Source organism: Coloeus monedula (assembly GCF_965178545.1).
Source record: "Coloeus monedula genome assembly, chromosome: 6".
In the NCBI taxonomy this organism is placed as follows: domain Eukaryota; kingdom Metazoa; phylum Chordata; class Aves; order Passeriformes; family Corvidae; genus Coloeus; species Coloeus monedula.
Genome location: NC_138786.1, coordinates 15,534,900 through 15,552,391, shown reverse-complemented (window position 1 = coordinate 15,552,391; position 17,492 = coordinate 15,534,900). Strand labels below are relative to the sequence as shown.

At 40.2% G+C, this 17,492-nt stretch overlaps 1 protein-coding gene across 1 annotated transcript; it reads left to right on the top strand.

Annotated features, from left to right (window-relative positions):
- The first annotated feature begins 4,238 nt into the window (after positions 1 to 4,238).
- On the top strand, positions 4,239 to 17,471 carry UEVLD (UEV and lactate/malate dehyrogenase domains). Its single transcript, XM_082282722.1, has 12 exons — positions 4,239 to 4,328; positions 6,500 to 6,584; positions 7,220 to 7,282; positions 8,017 to 8,180; positions 9,032 to 9,167; positions 9,598 to 9,719; positions 10,334 to 10,439; positions 12,176 to 12,346; positions 13,125 to 13,298; positions 13,584 to 13,668; positions 14,287 to 14,410; positions 15,726 to 17,471. The coding sequence occupies exons 1-12, from the start codon at positions 4,287 to 4,289 to the stop codon at positions 15,888 to 15,890; spliced, it is 1,437 nt and encodes a 478-aa protein (XP_082138848.1). The 5' UTR covers positions 4,239 to 4,286; the 3' UTR covers positions 15,891 to 17,471.
- Positions 17,472 to 17,492: the final 21 nt, after the last annotated feature.

Below are 17,492 nucleotides of genomic sequence, written 5' to 3'. Positions count from 1 at the left end.
TGTATGTTAATAACTGTGATCAGTCAATCTCAGCCACTGTTTCAAGGCAAAGATGTTCTGTTCAGGTGGAGGGTGGTTCTGCATTGAGTCATTAACCCAGCCCCTAAAGCTACTTCTGGAAACAAAATTATTTTATTCAGACTGGGGTGAAAAAAAGAAATTACAGGTTTCCCTTGTTTGAGGACAGCTTTTAGTTGTAGTTTATTTGAAGTAACATTTCAGTTCCACAAGACAGAATTGCAATTTATTTATCCCATAGATTGCCTTTCTTACCCCTGGAAATGCATATGGAAACATTTATTTTTCCATGAGCCAGGGAATCTAAACAGCCTTTAATACACTATGCTTACCCTACTCTGTGGCATGAAATTAAGGACAGAGGCCATTCCTGAAGTCACCAGTTTCGTCCTGACTTTTCTGTCCACAACTGATACTTCTGTTTTTCCACATCACCTGGTGTTTAATTTGCTTTAAGGGTTCCTCTGTTTGGTTCTTCATGGGAGTCAATCTTGGGTCTTGCCTACATCCTTCTCCCTCCACTGGCAAATTCAGTAATTTTTTGTATCCTGGATGTAACTTTCTCAACATTCCTTGCTTGAGAACAGGCAGTGTCTGATGCCATCTCTCATACTGTGTGTCTGAAAGTTAATGGCAATCAACAATTTAAAGAATCAAGAGGTTCAGTGGGTTTTTTTTGGTTGAAGATGTTGGTTTGATTCTGATTTGAAAAACACTTGACTGTAGAGTTCCAGGTTTTGTAGTGCATGGCAATAACTGAACACATACTCTGTGCACACACTGAGGACAAAAGGCTGTTTGAGTGCCTTACATGCACTTCATGCATTAAACCTCTTCTCTGGATTTCCTCAGGAGGTGAGAAGCTTCCTTGAATGATGCAACTAAGGACACATGATGTTTGTCGTGGGTCTGTCCTCACCTTCCTATCATGATGATAATTCTCCCTGCCACCTGCTTCCAGCTCTTGTATTGTATGAATGCCTTGTGCTCCTTCAACATGTCCAGTATGTCACGATTTGCCCAAAGAAAGACACGGGTATGGTAGAGCAGAGCACCTGCTGCTCTGCAATTGATGAACAATACTGAATGTGGTTATTTTGAACAGGAGGGGCACTGGTGTGACTCAATCCACTTGCTCTGGTTTTTGACTCTAACAGAGTGTGCAGGAAGGGTTTCTGAGACCTCTACAGTGCTGTCAAATGTGACTGTAGATGATGCAGAGACAGGCACCCGCTCATGCAAGGTGAACGTTCAGAGTTCAGGCAGAGAGGGATGTGCTGCTCTTACCAGCCTCTTCCCCAGCCAAAAGGAGTGAGCCAGCAAACCCTTTATGAGCTTGGCTTCTGATGCCAGCTGTGTATAAAGGGAATGTGGCAATGGCAGTGCATGATGTGGCCTAGGGCTATGGGGACCCCCTGTTTGCAAGCAGTGTGAGATGCTGAAACTGGCAAGAAAATGTAACTATTTTGTGGAAAGTCTCTTCACTGTCTTTACACTTGGCAAGGAGGGCTGATGTACTCATAGTTGCTGGCTTAAATCCAGCCTTGGTTGGTTGGGGCTTTGAAAGTGATTGTTATGACATAAAATAGTCCCAGTGTAGATCATGCACATGGGTGACTTGCTGCTTGTTCAGAACAAGGGGAACACTGAGATACATAATGCTTCTAGTCATGATATTTCCAGAGCTGAAGGTGGCTTGGGTTTTGTTAGGAAGCATGCTCCTGCCACTTGTGTTGTGGTTGGTCTACATTTATTTCCCAGTCTTTGGTATCTGTGATGATCACTTGAGTATATTTTAGAAGTGCAACTTTTTCCCATAGCATTTAGTATTTAAAAGTTGAACTTGTAATTTCCATTCCATTACTCTTAAGTTAATTTAGGCAACTCATAGTATTGCATGATTTTCTCTACTGGAGAAAATCCTTTAAAATGCTTCCTGGATTGTAGTTTGATGTTACTGAGAGTCCTTTCTCTTGGCTTTGCTCTAAGCTAGCATCCCTATAGATAGAGGATGTTCACAGGCAAGCAGAATAATGAAACTAATATTTAGAGTACGAAAGTTTAAGGCTGTAGAAATGATGCCATTTTCCTCTTGTGTAGAGCTGAATAGAATTCCAAAGCTGTATGGTGTAAGACAAGATCCATGACACCCCAAGACTCTCATTTTGCTTTGCCCTCTCCCTTAGCACCTGAGAAATTGCAGTCTGTTTTCTATTTCATTAACCACCTTAACTTTTCTACCAAGTCTCAAAGGAAACACCTTGGTCAGGAAGAAGATCTGTCCTGCTGGCAAAATGCTGGTTTTTAATACATAGGGTGAGCTTTCATGCAGTGAGGAGTTGCAATAACGTAAGGGCTGGATGTATTGCTTGATAAATCCTAGTTTGGGAGAATTTCTATGGCTAGTTTGGTAAGAATATATGCAAAATTCTATGGCTTCATTTGGAAGTGTGTTGCCAGTGATGGGGGCAGAGGAACTACTAGACAGTATATGGGGTAGCAAGGCTGTGTGTTAGCCTGCTAGCAAGATACTTCATTCCCTAGAGATTAGTTGGTCAGAATCTGTTGATGATTGCAAAAGATGTTTGGAAAAGATTTTGAGTCAGAGGGCACAGACCCAGCTTGGAATTTAAATAAGTCTGAACAGTGAGTACTAAGAAATTTGAGTCTGTAGTTTGGGTGCAAGCTTAGTCAAGGGTGACTTCTAAGCCTTAAATAGAAACACTACTACCAGCAGCAGTGTGTCACTGCCCTGGGGATGTGGTCACTGTCCTCATTGCCATGATTGTTTTGGTTATGTATGAACACAGAGAATTTAAAAAACATTTCCAAACATCAAACTTACTAATAACCGTAATTATCTATCAGACCTTCCCAGTTGTTTTTACCATGAAATAATGAGAAATAAAAAATTCAGATTCTTGAGATTAACAATTTTAAAGGAATGTTTTATCCTCAAACATTAGTCTGTGCTAGGATCTTTGTGAAATAAAATTATTTTCAAGTTATCTCTTAAAAGATTTAGATAAATGTTCATGCCAATCGTTCTGTAACAGTTTAACCAAAGAGGTACTATGCTTGCTGGGCAAATGATGGTTTTGAAGGGCTGATGAAGTTCCTGAAAGACTGATCTTGTGCTACTTTCCAAACTGAACATCCTTCATTACATCACACACAACAGTTTCAGCACAGAAGCAGACTCAGCAGCAGTAAACAGTATGTATGATGGAGAAGCCTGATGAAGGTTGTTCTAAACCTAATTATTTTCTGCAATTGCTGTGTCAACAATCTGTGTCCTTAGTTACTGTCTGCTTCAGGCCTTGTATCAGTGAGGGAGAAAAAAATTGTATGAGCTTTCTCAAGATCTTACTCCTTGTAAAAATGTGCTACTGTCATGCTTGGTCTGTCCTGTTCTGTCCTGTCAGTTTTCTGGTCAGTCAGGGGGCATTTGTCAGAACTGGCATTTGTCACCATTTACCTTGCTGAAACGACTGTGTTTTCCACTGAATTGGCCATCAGACTTGCATGGCCCACTTTCCAGAAGGCAGTTTTCTGGTGTCTCTGCTGTGTGGCAGGGAGGCTTAAAAAAGAAGAGATTAAGGTAGGGAAACAAATTCATGTCAGGTTTGTATTTACATACTTTTAACTCCATAAAGCTGCAAATCAGTTTCGATACTGTCAACATAGAGGGAAGAAATCGCCACATGCCTCTAATATCTGTGTATGGTCACAAGGATGGTGACGGGTCTGGAGGGAAAGCCACAGGAGAGGTGGATGAGGTCACTTGATTTGCTCAGCCTGGAGGAGACGGAGACCTCACTGCAGTTACAACTTCCTCATGAGGGGAAGCAGAGGGGCAGACACTGCTCCCCTTCTGTGGTGACCAGTGACAGGATGCAAGGAAATGGCCTGAAGTTGTCAGGGGAGGATTAGGCTGGATATCAGGAAAAGGTTCTTCACCCAGAAGGTGGCTGGGTGCCGGAACAGGCTCCCCACGGCAGTGGTCACAGCACCAAGCCTCGCAGAGCTCAACAAGCATTTGGACAATGCTCTCAGGCACATGGTGCGACTTTTGGGGTGTCTTCTGCAGGGCCAGGAGTGGCACTCCATGATCCTGGTGTCTAAGTACCCTCCCGCCCGCAGATCCATCACAAGGATCATTAAACCCTCCGTGCTTTCCCACGTCTGCCGGGACGAGCCCAGCCCAGCGCCCTGAGGGGCGGCGCTGCCCCGCGCGGGGGCCGCCGGGAAGGCGGCGCGCGCCCGCCATGGCGCTGGCGGAGGAGGCGCTCCGGAGGCAGCTGGGCAAGGTGCGCGCGCGGGGAGGGGGCGCGCGGGGAGGGGGCGCGCGGGCGGCGCTGAGGGAAGGGAAGGGAAGGGAAGGGAAGGGAAGGGAAGGGAAGGGAAGGGAAGGGAAGGGAAGGGAAGGGAAGGGAAGGGAAGGGAAGGGAAGGGAAGGGAAGGGAAGGGCCGCGGGAGCGCGCGGGAGCGGGAGCGCGCGTGCCGGACGGGCCGGGAAGGGCGGCGGTGTCCTGGTGCCGAGGGACTCCCGTCCCGTCCCGTCCCGTCCCGTCGCATCCCGGTGTCCGAGCTGTCCTAACACAGCTGAACTTTTAAGTTGCACCACGCATCAGTGGTTTCACGCCGTGCCTCACAACTGAAACTTTACTCTTCCCTCAAAAATTTTTTTTTTTTTTTTTTTTTTTTTTTTTTTTTTTTTTTTTGGTGTCATTCCCCTCGTTAGCGCCTCCACGCCTTAGGAGCACGGACGCGTTGTTGTAGCATCTTCTCTGAGCCTTTTAATTTCCATGCGAGAAACTGAGGTGGGCGTATTGAAGCTTTGGGCATGCCAAATAATTTTGGGTGCGAAATGAGGAAGGTCTGTATCTGAGCCGCCTCGTAAATCCTGTGATCTTTAGAAGAGGACAAACTTTTTGATAGGAATGCCTCCTTTTGTATTACGAATAGAAGGAGGCCAGCTAGGGAAAGATGACTGGTTTCACAACCAGATGTATCAATGCTTCTAAAAAATGTTGTAAGTGTAAGTTGTATTGATGCTTTTTTCTGGTCTTAAAATCAAGAGTCAAACACGGTTAGAAGGGAAAAAAGGATTTTACCTTGGTGTTTATTTTAAGGATCCTTAGGTGCACACGTCCAGGTCGAGTGCACCGAAAATGCACATCACAATGCACCCCCCAATAGATCTGGTCTAACATTATAGGTTTTACTAATTAGCATATCTATCAAAGATTTCCCCAATGAGAGGCTCGAGTGAGCCCCCCTCCCTAAGGAGCCTTCCCCTGGGTGGTTCTATCTTAGTTTACAGAATGTGTTCTGGAGAGGAAGCTTCTAAAATGTTGAGTCTCCTAGCCTGACAAACAGGTCCAACAATGTAGGTGAAAAGCACTAATACAGAAGTTGTAAAAAACTTATAACGGGGGTATAAAAGAAAAGGCAAAAAATCTTCATGGCATCAGTACAGGCATTCATAATTAGGGAACTTTCTTTTTTTTTTTTTTCTGCATGACTTTGCAGAATCTTGTGATGGGGAGAAGCCGACTAAAAGGTGTTTCTTGTCATCAGCTCTGTGTTTTCCTGTAGAAAGTAGAAAATAACTGTGCCATGCTCATAGCTGTCCTATTGCTGCTGGGGTGACAGACTGAAGAGAAATTCGATTTTAGCTGCTACTTTGTGACAATTATTCCAGGGCACTGAGCAGCTCTTTAAGCCACTGTCAGACAGCAGTTTTGTTTGCTTAGGCAAGGGTTCCAAAAAAACAGCAGCAGGTTTCCTGAATGAGAAATAGAGGCTCTAATCTAGGAAATGGAAAGCAGTCTTTATAACTTTGGGATGTGGGAGGATGCAAATCTCTTGGAAGTTCACATGTCGGACTGGCTGGGGACAGTCTCAATGAAGCCGCAGTGATTCGTTTTCTCAGCTCTCAAGGACAGCTTAAAAATGAAAAAAAAAAATTCCCAGAGGCTAATTACTTATACATTTAACATGTTTGTGGAAAGGGACATCTTAGGAAACTGTTCTAAAATGTGTGCAGGTGGATCTGAGTTTAACTGTGTCAGTAAGAAAATAAACCCCTTCTAAGAGGTTCATATTTTTATATTCTTTTTAATTATTGTGTAATTGTAATTATTGTGTAATAATTGTGTATTGTGCAGAAGAGACTAAATTTTCCTAAACCCCTGTTCACACAGCTGTAAAGGGGAAGAAATAGTGTATAGGGAGTGATGTTCAGAATTTCAGAATTCTTATGCAGCAACAGCAGACCTGCAATAGCTTCAAAGCTTTTTTGTAATCAGTTCTTTCTGATAATTTATTTCACATCAAAACTATTAATAATACAAGTAATTATGACCTTCCCGTTCTTGTGTTTCTGCCTTCTCTAGTGGCCTTTCCCCTATCTCTTGTAATGAAAGAATCCTTTGAAGTGAATCTTTTTTCCTTATTTTTTTCTCCCCCTTCCCAGTATAAATTCAGAGACCTGACCATAGAAGAGCTGAAGAATGTTAGCAAGACCTACCCCAACTTCACTTTCTCCATGAACACATACAGTAAGAAGTGATACAGTTACTTTGAACTATTTGTGGGGATTCTTACTTGCCATAAATGCAGACTGTGTGTAATAGAATGTGAATATGTTTCAGTTATGTTCCTATCTTTATGTTGACTTGCAGTAAAACTTCTCATGCTGCGTTACTGTTCCTGAATGCTCTTCCAAGAGTGCATACATATAAAAACCTCAGCAACTCATTTACTTCATCTTACTTCAACTTGTCAGTAATTATAGAATACTGATGCTTTAAATTCTTTATATGCAACACCATTTTCCCTATATGTTATTTTTATATTGAAGGTATTTTGATGGCTTTAGCTTATAGAGTGTGACTTCCAGAATCCATCAGCCTGACTGGAAATTCCTACAACATCAGAATTACCCAGGACAAGGGGTTTTCAGACTAATGATGAGCTTAGTTGTACCAATGCAATTTTTGTTAAAATTTCATTAAGGAAATATTTAAAAGGATAGGGGGGACCTTAGTAACATTCTAGTCTTGGTTCCTTCAGGAGCAGTATATTTGATTTCTAAAGAAAAATCACCATTGTATATTTGTAGCTATGGATGGGATTGCTATGCCAGGTTTGAAAGGAGTTATTATTTTCTTTTAAATTACATTTTTAATTTCAGCCTTCAAGGATGGATCCCAGAAGGACCTCCTGAATTTTAGTGGTACTGTTCCAGTGAAATATGGTAAGATAAATCAATGGTAATTTTCTTGCCAGTTATGAATCAAAATGTAAAATGTGTTGGGTGCTGCATCTTAACAGTTCACTGTGCAGTGTCTTCAAAGTGGGCTGGAAAGGATTTTGCATGAATTGGCAGAAGCCACTTCTACTGCATAAACAAGTGCACAGGTGCTGAAATGAGGTGGTATTAATTAAATAAGTAAATTAACTATTAAAAAAAAGGTGTTGTTTGAGACCGTGTAGGCAAACTCTTTGGTGCTAATGGAGCTTGTGTGAACTGAGACCTACACTTGTATAGACAGTGTCCAAAAATAACTAGTAGGCAGCTTTTTATTTTCAACCTAAAGCCTTTGAAGTCTGGTGCAAAGCTCTTTATAGATGCCTTTTTGTACTAGGTGTGTTAAATCTTAAAATAAGTATGAAATGTATGTATGAAACCTTTCTTTGCTGGGAAGAGGGGACAGGTTGGCTGAGAGAGGACCCTGGGAAGCAAAACAGCAACAAAGCTTTATATTAAGAAAGGCACAATCAGTAGCACTTCAAGTTGATCCAGCCAAGTCTGGTTTTATTAATTAGCCTAAGTAATATAAATGCTTTCCAGTGTGAATCTGGAAAGTGATCTGTCAGGCTTTTTGCCTTTGTTATTACTAAGTGTGAATCATATCACACACACAACTGGTCTTCAGCGCCTCTTCCCGATGCAGATGTTAGTAATGGCTTTTATTTTGTGTTGAACAGGTAATTCCTATAACATACCTATTCATCTGTGGATCCTGGATTCTCATCCTTTTGCTCCCCCCATTTGCTTCCTGAAGCCGACTGCAAACATGGGCATTTCAGTGGGAAAACATGTTGATGCACGTGGCAGGATTTATTTGCCCTACCTGCAAAACTGGAGCCATGTAAGAGGTGGAGTGGCTGGCAGGGGAAGGAAGTGTTTGGGAATACTGCATGATATCATTTGGAGCTTTCAGGCAGTCTGAGGCTTGTAAAGGAAGTTGGAAGTGATTTTAACAAAAAAAAGGGACTGATTCTTTACAAAGCAATGTAAGCCTCATGATACTTTGTTGCTATGAATAGTGAGACCAGTTGAGTGTCCCTCAGGAAAGTTCAATGAAAGTGTCTACCTTTTGGGTGTTTCTCTTTTGGCAGAACTCTGAAACAGCACAGAGATTCAAAAATCAATTCTGTTGCTAAATGATTTTATGCACTGTATTAAATTACTCACTTCACTATAACTGCCAGGCCAGTAAAAATGATTCAATGAAAGCCAGCTTTTTGAAATGAATGGGCTGTATTTTACATTATTCATACAGAAATTCCTATGGGAGCTTCTGCTGACTTCACAGTGTGTTTTGCCTGAAGGAGGACTGAATTGCCAGAATTCTGGACAGTTGAGCTCATCTAAGAAGACTGAATTATCTTTTCTTTAGCTAGGACTTCTCCCTTTTATAATACTGGATGTGGTTATATCAAAGGTTTCCATATGTTCATGGATGACTTCAAAAATTAATAGCACTGGTACTTTCAATTTTAGAATTCCTTTTTGTTAAATTCCTTTTAATCCATACTCCTGTTTGGAAAGCAGCTTCTCAAAGTGATGCTTTTCTTTCCCTTAGGTGTTTGTGTAAATGTTAAGAGTGTCAGTATTTATAATTTGATTAAATTTTGTATGGCTCTGGCAGCTCACAGCTGATACCACTATATGAAATAGCTATTCAGCTGTTTTGTCTTCTGTATTGCTGTATTTCAGCCTAAATCAACTCTCATTGGATTAATCAAGGAAATGATTGCAAAGTTTGAGGAAGAGCTCCCTTTGTACTCACTGTCATCTTCTGATGCAGCCAGGCAATCAGAACTTCTCTCCTATATTGCAAAGATTACTGAAGGTGGGGATGTTTTTGTGGACTTGTTTCTAATGTTCTTATAAAATATATTCACTTATTGTCATTATTTGATGTCACAAAGAAGACTCCATGGTTTATATTTTACAAGTTTTATGCTCATGGGATGTATTTACACCTGTAACAGCAGCAAAGGGGGTGCTGTTTTTGTGGTATTAGTGTCTAGCTTCCTGCTATTATCATGCTCATCTATTTCTATTTAGTGAAAAAACATGCCTATCTGGAGAGGAATATTTGTGTTTTACACCTTGCAAGTTGTGGTGAATTTTCTGTGGTCAGGCTTGACTGCTGTTTTGAAAAAGTTCATGTAACTTGATTTAACTCTGGCATAACCATGATCCTTTATGAAGCAGCAATAGTTGTATTGATACAGTGTGGACCAGCACCTAATTTTGTGGTTTTCTTTTAATTGTAGGAGAGACTGACATGAAATCAAGGAGTAAAATTGGAGGCAAAAATGAAGGATGTTCTAACAAAATTACTGTTGTTGGAGCTGGAGATCTTGGCATTGCCTGTGTACTAGCAGTTGTAGCAAAGGTACATAATTATGAAAAATAGCAACAGACCTGATTAATAGAGAGGATTCCAATCTAGTTCTTAATATCTCACACTAAGGAATACCTCATCAGTTTTAACAACTGTCACTGTGTAGGTCATTTGTCTCTTCAGTTTACTTATGGACATGCAGAGGTGTTCGTTTTCTGCCCTGGTTTCTCAGTCAGCTCTTTTAATTATAAGAGTTGAATACTGAATTCACTTACTTTGAAAAATCCTTAAAGGACTCTTGCCTGAGTGGTAGCCTGTCACAATGGGGATCTCCTAGTTCCCTGGAAAAGAATAGTCCATAGATGGTCTGTACTTCATCACAGCTGCATGTTAGATGCAACAGTAGTGTCAACATTTTTGACTTCCCAGAGATAGTTCTGTAAGTTTTTTGTTTGTTTTGTAATGTGTTTTTTTCCAGTTAGACTTCTTAAACTAAATCCTTTCTCTTGTGATTTGGCTGTAATTTTCACCAGTAATTTTGTTTGATTTGTACATAGTACAGCAAACAATGAAATGGGAGGAATTTGGGGTTTTATTCTTCACTCCCACAAGAACAAGTTTTCTTTTGGTTTATTATTGACCTGTATTTTTTTTTATTCATACAGGATGTTGCAGACAAGGTGGTTCTTTTGGATCTTTCTGAAGGTGCAGCAAAAGGAGGGACCATGGATTTGGAGATTTTTGCTGTGCCAAATGTGGAGATCAGCAAAGGTATGAGATGTTGTTTCTGGAACAGGAGTGAGTGCTGTACTGTGTGTGCTTGTGCTCATTTTAACGAGAGCAAGACACCTGGGAAGATACAGAAGCACACAGGCTCTCTTTTTTTAAAAGTCTGTATGTGCAGATAAGAGGCTAATGCTGAAACTGGGCTCATGCAGAAATACAGAGAAGCCAAGCTAAAACTTCGGTGTCATGGGCAGAGAAGAGGGAAGGGAGGGGAAAAATATGTGCATAGGGATTAGTGAAGGCTGTGAAAGCAGTGTTCAAAAGGCTGACAAATAAAGGTGTGTTTCAAAGTGCTGCTTTCCTAGATTGATGTTCATTAAACATGCACATGGCCAATAATCACTTAATTACTATCACTTAGTCCTTAATCACTATCACTGCATATTCAAACAATGAATTCTTAATAACTTTGTCCTCAGTCAGCTGTGAGCATACAATTCAACAGTCAATGCCATGTCTCTGTAATTAGTGATTAGTTATAGTCTTTGATGGTTGCAGAGGTTGAGGCCATGCAGCTCAGAAGTTTTTCCACAGGGAAAGCTGGAACTGAATTAAACAACATTCTTCCTTGCTTATGTGTCATGTTTCCATGTTCCTTGCACCCTTTGCAAGATGAAATGAGGGGTTTTCTTGTGCTTCTCTTTTAATTTATCTTGTTTTGGGGACAGAGACTTGTTCTGGTTCCCCCAGACATTTTTGTGGCTTATTCTGCACCTGGCATTGCCTGCTGTACATTCTTTGATCTTAACTTGCAGGTTTTACTGCTAGCACACCTTTTTTTCCTGAACCCTGGTTGTGCAGCTGTACCACAAATCTGTTTGTGCCTCTGTGGTTGCCTGTTGTATGTGTGCACTTAGCTGTGGTATAAAAAGCTTGTGTGTTGTTGCTGGCTGTGCTGTTGGTAGTGTTACAATACTATAAAATGCTTATACACTGTCACCTGCTATTTCAGTATGTTTATATCTAGGTTTGGGGCAAGCAGGTATTAATTATATCCTGCTTAGTATGGTTTTAATTTGTCAGTGCATGAGGCCTCTGCTTTGGCTTCAGCTGGTTCCGAAAGTGGTGCAACAGTCAGATCACTTTGCTTCTGTGTCCAGGCTGATCACCTGTGTGGCACTCAGATATTCAGAGATACTTGCTCCAGGCAGCTTTGACCTACAGATTCCTGCAGCAAGCGTGGTTGTGTGTTTCTTTGGGCTAATAAATACAATTTGTCTTTTATTTGAGTTAATAAATAGATTTTTGGGGTGCTTTTCATGGTTGTCTACATGTCCTTGATTGAGGTATAAGATCAAAAATTACAGAAGAAGCCTCAGATAAGGAGTAAAAGTCTTTCCTCTTCTTTAACAATTGGTATAGAATAAAAGGAGCCTTTTCATGGTTTTTTTCTTTTTTGCCAAGAAAATTTGGAAAAGTTTATCTGTCAAAGCTGTCTAGATGTTTTCTGGTCTCTGCTCTGTAACCTTGGACAAATTGTAGTCTGGCTTTTGTGATTGGCAACTATAAAACAGGAAAGTAGTTCTGTGGGAGAGCTGTGTTTTATAGGTGCTGTGGAAGTACCCCAAATTCCACACTGGAGGATGGGGAGGGACAGGAGGCGAAGAATCCCTAATTAAGTTGGATGTTGTAGTTCAGCCTTTAGAATAGCTCTTGGTTTTGCATCCAAAACTCTGTAGAATAACATAAATTTCAAAAATACATTTTCTTTATATTTTCAGATTTTTCTTCTTCAGCTGATTCCAAAGTTGTGGTGCTTACAGTCAATTCTCTGGGTAATGCTCAGACTTACCTTGATGTCATACAAAGCAATGTGGATTTGTTCAGAGGAATTATCCCAGCAGTATCACACTACAGTCAGAATGCTGTTCTCCTTGTTGCTTCTCATCCAGGTATGCTGGTACTTTGCATAATGTTCTGTCCCTCACCTGGCTTTTTCTTTGCCCTGTTTTAAAAGTATGTTACTGCTGAATTACACCCAGTTAGTCAAAAGTTCTTGCTACTCTGAAAGATGTTTTCCTTTTCAGCTTTGAGCAGGACACTGTCTTTGAGGGTTTTTTCTTTACTGTTACCAAGATAAAAGAAAGTAGTGTACTTTGTTTAGTGTAACAGGTATGTATTTCTGTGTGTTTCTGTGCATAGTTTCAACCTGGCTGTATCTACATGATTAGCATCCATTGGCTGTTGTCTTGTCAGTTGTGAGTTTTATGTGCACATTTTTCCTGTGCAGGAAGGATAGATCCCTGTATGTTATGTCCCATATGATCACACTCACAGGCTACTCATATACAAAGTACAGTGTTGATATTAAATATTGCAGCTAGATTTTGGTGGAAGGTTTAAATCATCCAGGTCAGTGATACTGTGAACTAAGACAAAGAAAAATCACTACTTAAAAAGGAAGGATGTGAGTGTGAGCCTCTATCCTGTAATGCATTGGAAGACAGCCCCTTCTTACTCTCTTACTCATTATTGTTGTTATTTTTTCACTTCTTCCCCACCTGACTTGGTGTTTTAGGTTGAAATAAACTACCAATATGTTCTTACATGCTTGTGCCATTTCTAAAGTAAAGAAGTCCAGAGTATTTTGTAATGATGATTCATAATTTGCAGTTGTGTGGAATTTTGAGTGGTCCTTCATTGGCAACATATTTTTTCTTTCACATTTAGTTGAAGTAATGACATTTGTGTCGTGGAAGCTGAGCTCATTTCCTAAAAGCAGAGTAATTGGAGTAGGTGCCAACCTTGATTCTGAGAGATTTCAGTACATCCTGACAAACCTTTTGAATGCAGAGGTGCTGGCAAAAGATGCCTGGGTTATTGGTGAACAAGGGGAAGACAAAGGTAAAGTGGTACTTTATGATGACTATGAGCATATAATGTCCTGGCAGTGCTTAAATAATTGAATAATGAAAGAATAATTGAGAAAAGTAATGAAGGTAATGAGAAAAGTAATAAGAAGAGTGGTAAATTTTCATAATAATGGTTTTAAGTAATACAGTTCTGGGGTACCAAAGTCTGTAGACTTGGAGTGGTAGCAAAAGTGTTTGACATTTGTCACAGGAAGAAAAAAAAACAAGACAAACCACGACCTCAGATGCTTTTTTTTTGTTGTTTTTTTCTATCTAGTATCATCATGGACCAGCTGTAATGTAGCTGCAAATCAAACAGAAGCAATGGCTGCTCGTAACTCAAGGGAAAAGGTGGCTAACAGGTAACACCATTATAACCTTATTTTTTCCTTCATGTTTAGGCACTTGATGTTCATATGTTCTTCAGCTCTTTATGAAGGGGGGGAAGCTTGCTCTAAAATGTTCATATGTTGAGTTTATAGGAAATTGTAGGTCAGGTTTTCACTTTTATGGATGTGTATATGGCCACTGTTTCTCTGAAATTCTTGCTAACACCGTGCCTGGTGTGATGTAAGAAGACACCACAATATACACCGGAATATCAGAGCTGTTTGCTTGTGTATTTAAAACTAATTCTAGACAAGCCTTCTGGCCCACTTTTCTCAGAGCTTCTGTTGGAAGCATTTGCTTCAAAGCAAAGCACCAGTTTGGATGAATTTACGTGATTTAATTATCAGTTACACCTCTTGACAGAAAAGAGAATGGTTATTAATGTAGATAAAAGGTATTGGAAGGAAATTATTTTCAGCAATTCTTTATTCCACTGTGTTGTTTTCCAAAACAGAGAATCATATTTTTATAGTACACTTTACCTGATATGGTACACTTCAGCCTGTCTTTTGGGTTTTACATAAAAACCAAAATAAGAATAATTGAAATCTAAACATCATGTTTTTCTCCTTTTCTTGGTTTACATATAGAGCTATGGAAGTTCTAAAGGGAAAAGGTCAGAGATCCTGGTCTGTGGGGCTCTCAGTTGCTGATTTGACTGACAGCATTCTGAAGGATAAAAGAAAGGTTCATTCTGTATCCACTCTGGCAAAGGTAAATGTGTTATTAATACCTTTTGGTAGGCACTGTAATTATATTATTTATTATGGATATGACCATTAACTTTAGCAGCAGAGACATCTCAGTCTTCTGAAGTAGTGCTACTGCCATTACTTTCTTCCAACAACAGCTCTCCATTCTAGTCCGAAAATGAGTAAAAATCACTTACTGTTTTAATCCAAACCAATATTAAGAGTGGATTATTCTCCCAAAAATAATAGTCCAGAGAGACAGTACATTCAAGGTTGCTGCCCAGCACCCCTGGAATAGCTGGATTTGGCAAATGAAACGGGAGTTTTAGTTCCCAAGTGCTCAGTATTGAATGTACATTTTTTTTAGGGGCCAAAAGAATTCTGTATCTTTTCTGAAAGTACAAAATGCATTTTCTGCCAGTATTTTATTTGATCTGGTTGAAACAGTGCTTTTTTACTCCTTAGTACTTTACTTATGAGGAGAATTATGAAGCAATAGTTAACTTAAAATTGTAGACTGCACTTTGTTTAAAGTTTCTCCTAAGAGGCTTCATTAAAGCATTAGGTCATTCCATATGACAAGAAAATCCATGTAGAAATGTTTACTTGTCACTTCAATTTAGAGCCTTCAGAAGGACAATTTGCATGTCCCTGTGCAGGGAAGTTGAGCTGGCTGCTTATTTTATTGAGTACAAGCACACACCTAATTAAATCATTATGTTTCAAGTGAGGTTTTTAATCATTCCTGAACTAAATGTAGATACAGAGGAGTGACAAGTCTCTTAAAATGAAGAGTAACTACAGAATGTAAAATTTCCCAGACAGATCCCAAAAATGAACACCATCTACAGTGTAAACTTGAATTATAGGGATATAAGTTCAATGAATTCTTTCACAGAATCTATATGGGATCAATATGTGAAAAATATCTTCCCCAGTTCTTAGGCTGCATTATTTATTTTTTCAGTCCTAAAAGAACAAAGGATACTGCACTGTTAAGTGTCCCTGCTTGTTCTACCTAAGAAATGGTGTTTAGTGGTATAAACTTTGCTTGCATTATAGAGATCTCATATATCTATATTGGAAAAATTGCCCAACTGTGGCAATTTTGTGGTTCACAAATTTTTATCTGCACAGTAATATTTTACAGTTTCTATTCAGTAACCAATTGCCCAGTATCTAAAGTAAATGGAATTTGACTTATCCAAACATGCCAGATGTTGGAATATCCTCGTTAATTAAAATAATGAAGTAATTTTGTGTAGTTGTATGCTTTTGTGGAGTTGCAGCAGAAATAAGTAACTCTGTGTGTGACTGTTCTTTGTGTGTTGTTTCAGGGATGTTGCAATATAAACAGTGAAGTATTCTTAAGTCTTCCATGTATTCTTGGAGCCAGTGGAGTGATTGAAATAGTCAGACTGGAGGAAGACCCACTGGTGCAAGAGAAACTGCAAAGCAGCGCAGGCTCAATTCATGACCTCCAGCAGCAGCTGAGACTGTAAGGAAGCACAAGGGAAGCCTCTGTGTCTGCTCACTGAAGTCAGAGATTTGCAAGGCAGAAGAGGTTGCTTCATATATGTGGATTTCTGTAGAAAACAGGAAGCTTTGTTACTTTACTTTCCAAAAGTGCTTTCTCAGTTTAGGTTTAAATAATTTAATACTGCACCGTACAGCAGTTTTTCCTTGAAAAGTGCACTTTCAGTAGCCAAAATGAGGCAGGTAACATGCAAGAATGTTTTACCTAAATTCAGGTGGTACTTGCCTGTGGCTTTTGGCAGCCAATTATAGCCTGATTCTTGGGTTATTGCACCTCTTTAGGAGGCAGTCCTGGAGCGTGGCTTACCCAGCTCTGCAGAAACTCCAGTGTGCAGAGCCCACTTGAGCCCTTCCTCATGGCTTTTAAATGCTGCATCTGAGGCTTGTTTAGGGAACGGTCACACTCCAGCTCCTCAGGGCACTGGGCATGCAATTCCATAGCTCCATCTTTCATGGCTGGAGATGCTCATATGTCAATGGACTCCTGCCATTTACTAAGGGGAGCATGATGTTCGCAGTATCCTTCAAACCTGAACTATTGGGTATGGATTTCTGTTCACACTTAATGATGTCTGAAATACTCTGGTCATGACTTGCTTGCTTTTATTTTGTAAGGACATTCAGAGCACTAAAGCATCTGCAGTTCTCACTACACACATGCAGCACTGGAAGAGGGGCTCTTCCTGAACGGGAGGAGCGGTGGCTGGGCTTCAAAGAAAGGGTAAAATCCAGTAGTTAAACAATGCAGGAGTATCTGCTCATTCAAACCTCAATCCAAAGCCAGCTGAGGCAAGAGAGCTTTACATCAGCCTCAGGAGAAGGCAACAGAACCTGTAACCCTCTTCCTTGGAGGCTGAGGATGTGATGAAAAAGCAGAATGTGGATTTTTCGGTAAAAAACAGATGTTTTAGAGCTCAAGGGGTTTTTTGGGTTCTAACCTCTTGAATCACTGCACTGGTAAAAGACTGTATTCTTCCTGATGATACCTCAGCATCACATGGCAGGCACAGGGGATGTGGGCTGCACTCCTGCAGTGTGCAGCTCAGGAATGACATTCCACGTTTATGCTTTGAGGGGGAACTGGTTAAATATTGTTGAAGCTTTCTAAGCAAAAGTAGGATCTGTGACAGAGCAAAAGATCTGATCCTTTGTGCCTTCCAGTTACATCTCACAAAGAGCCAGACATGCAGGGAGTTCTGAGTGTATACTGATCTCAGAACTGGGATAAAAATTGAAAGAAAAAAAACCTTCAGTACTTCATACCTTTTTTTAATTGAATACCCAAATTTCTTTCATTGTAGTGGTAAATGATGGGGCAAAATTAGTGATGGGTGCAGGTAACCAAGTTTGCTGCTATGTTTTTTTAAAGCTGCACTTTGGGGGTTGGTTTTTTTCACTTACTTTGGAAAGAAAACAGTATGAATTTAAGGTTTTACATTGTTTATCATGGTGTTGTTTCTCATCTCTTGAGCATTTCTTTTCATGCGAATAGTCAAGCTGTTTATTTAGTTTGGTGCTTTTGTAATAATCTTAAAATGCTGCCAACACTCACAGGTGTGTTTCATAGA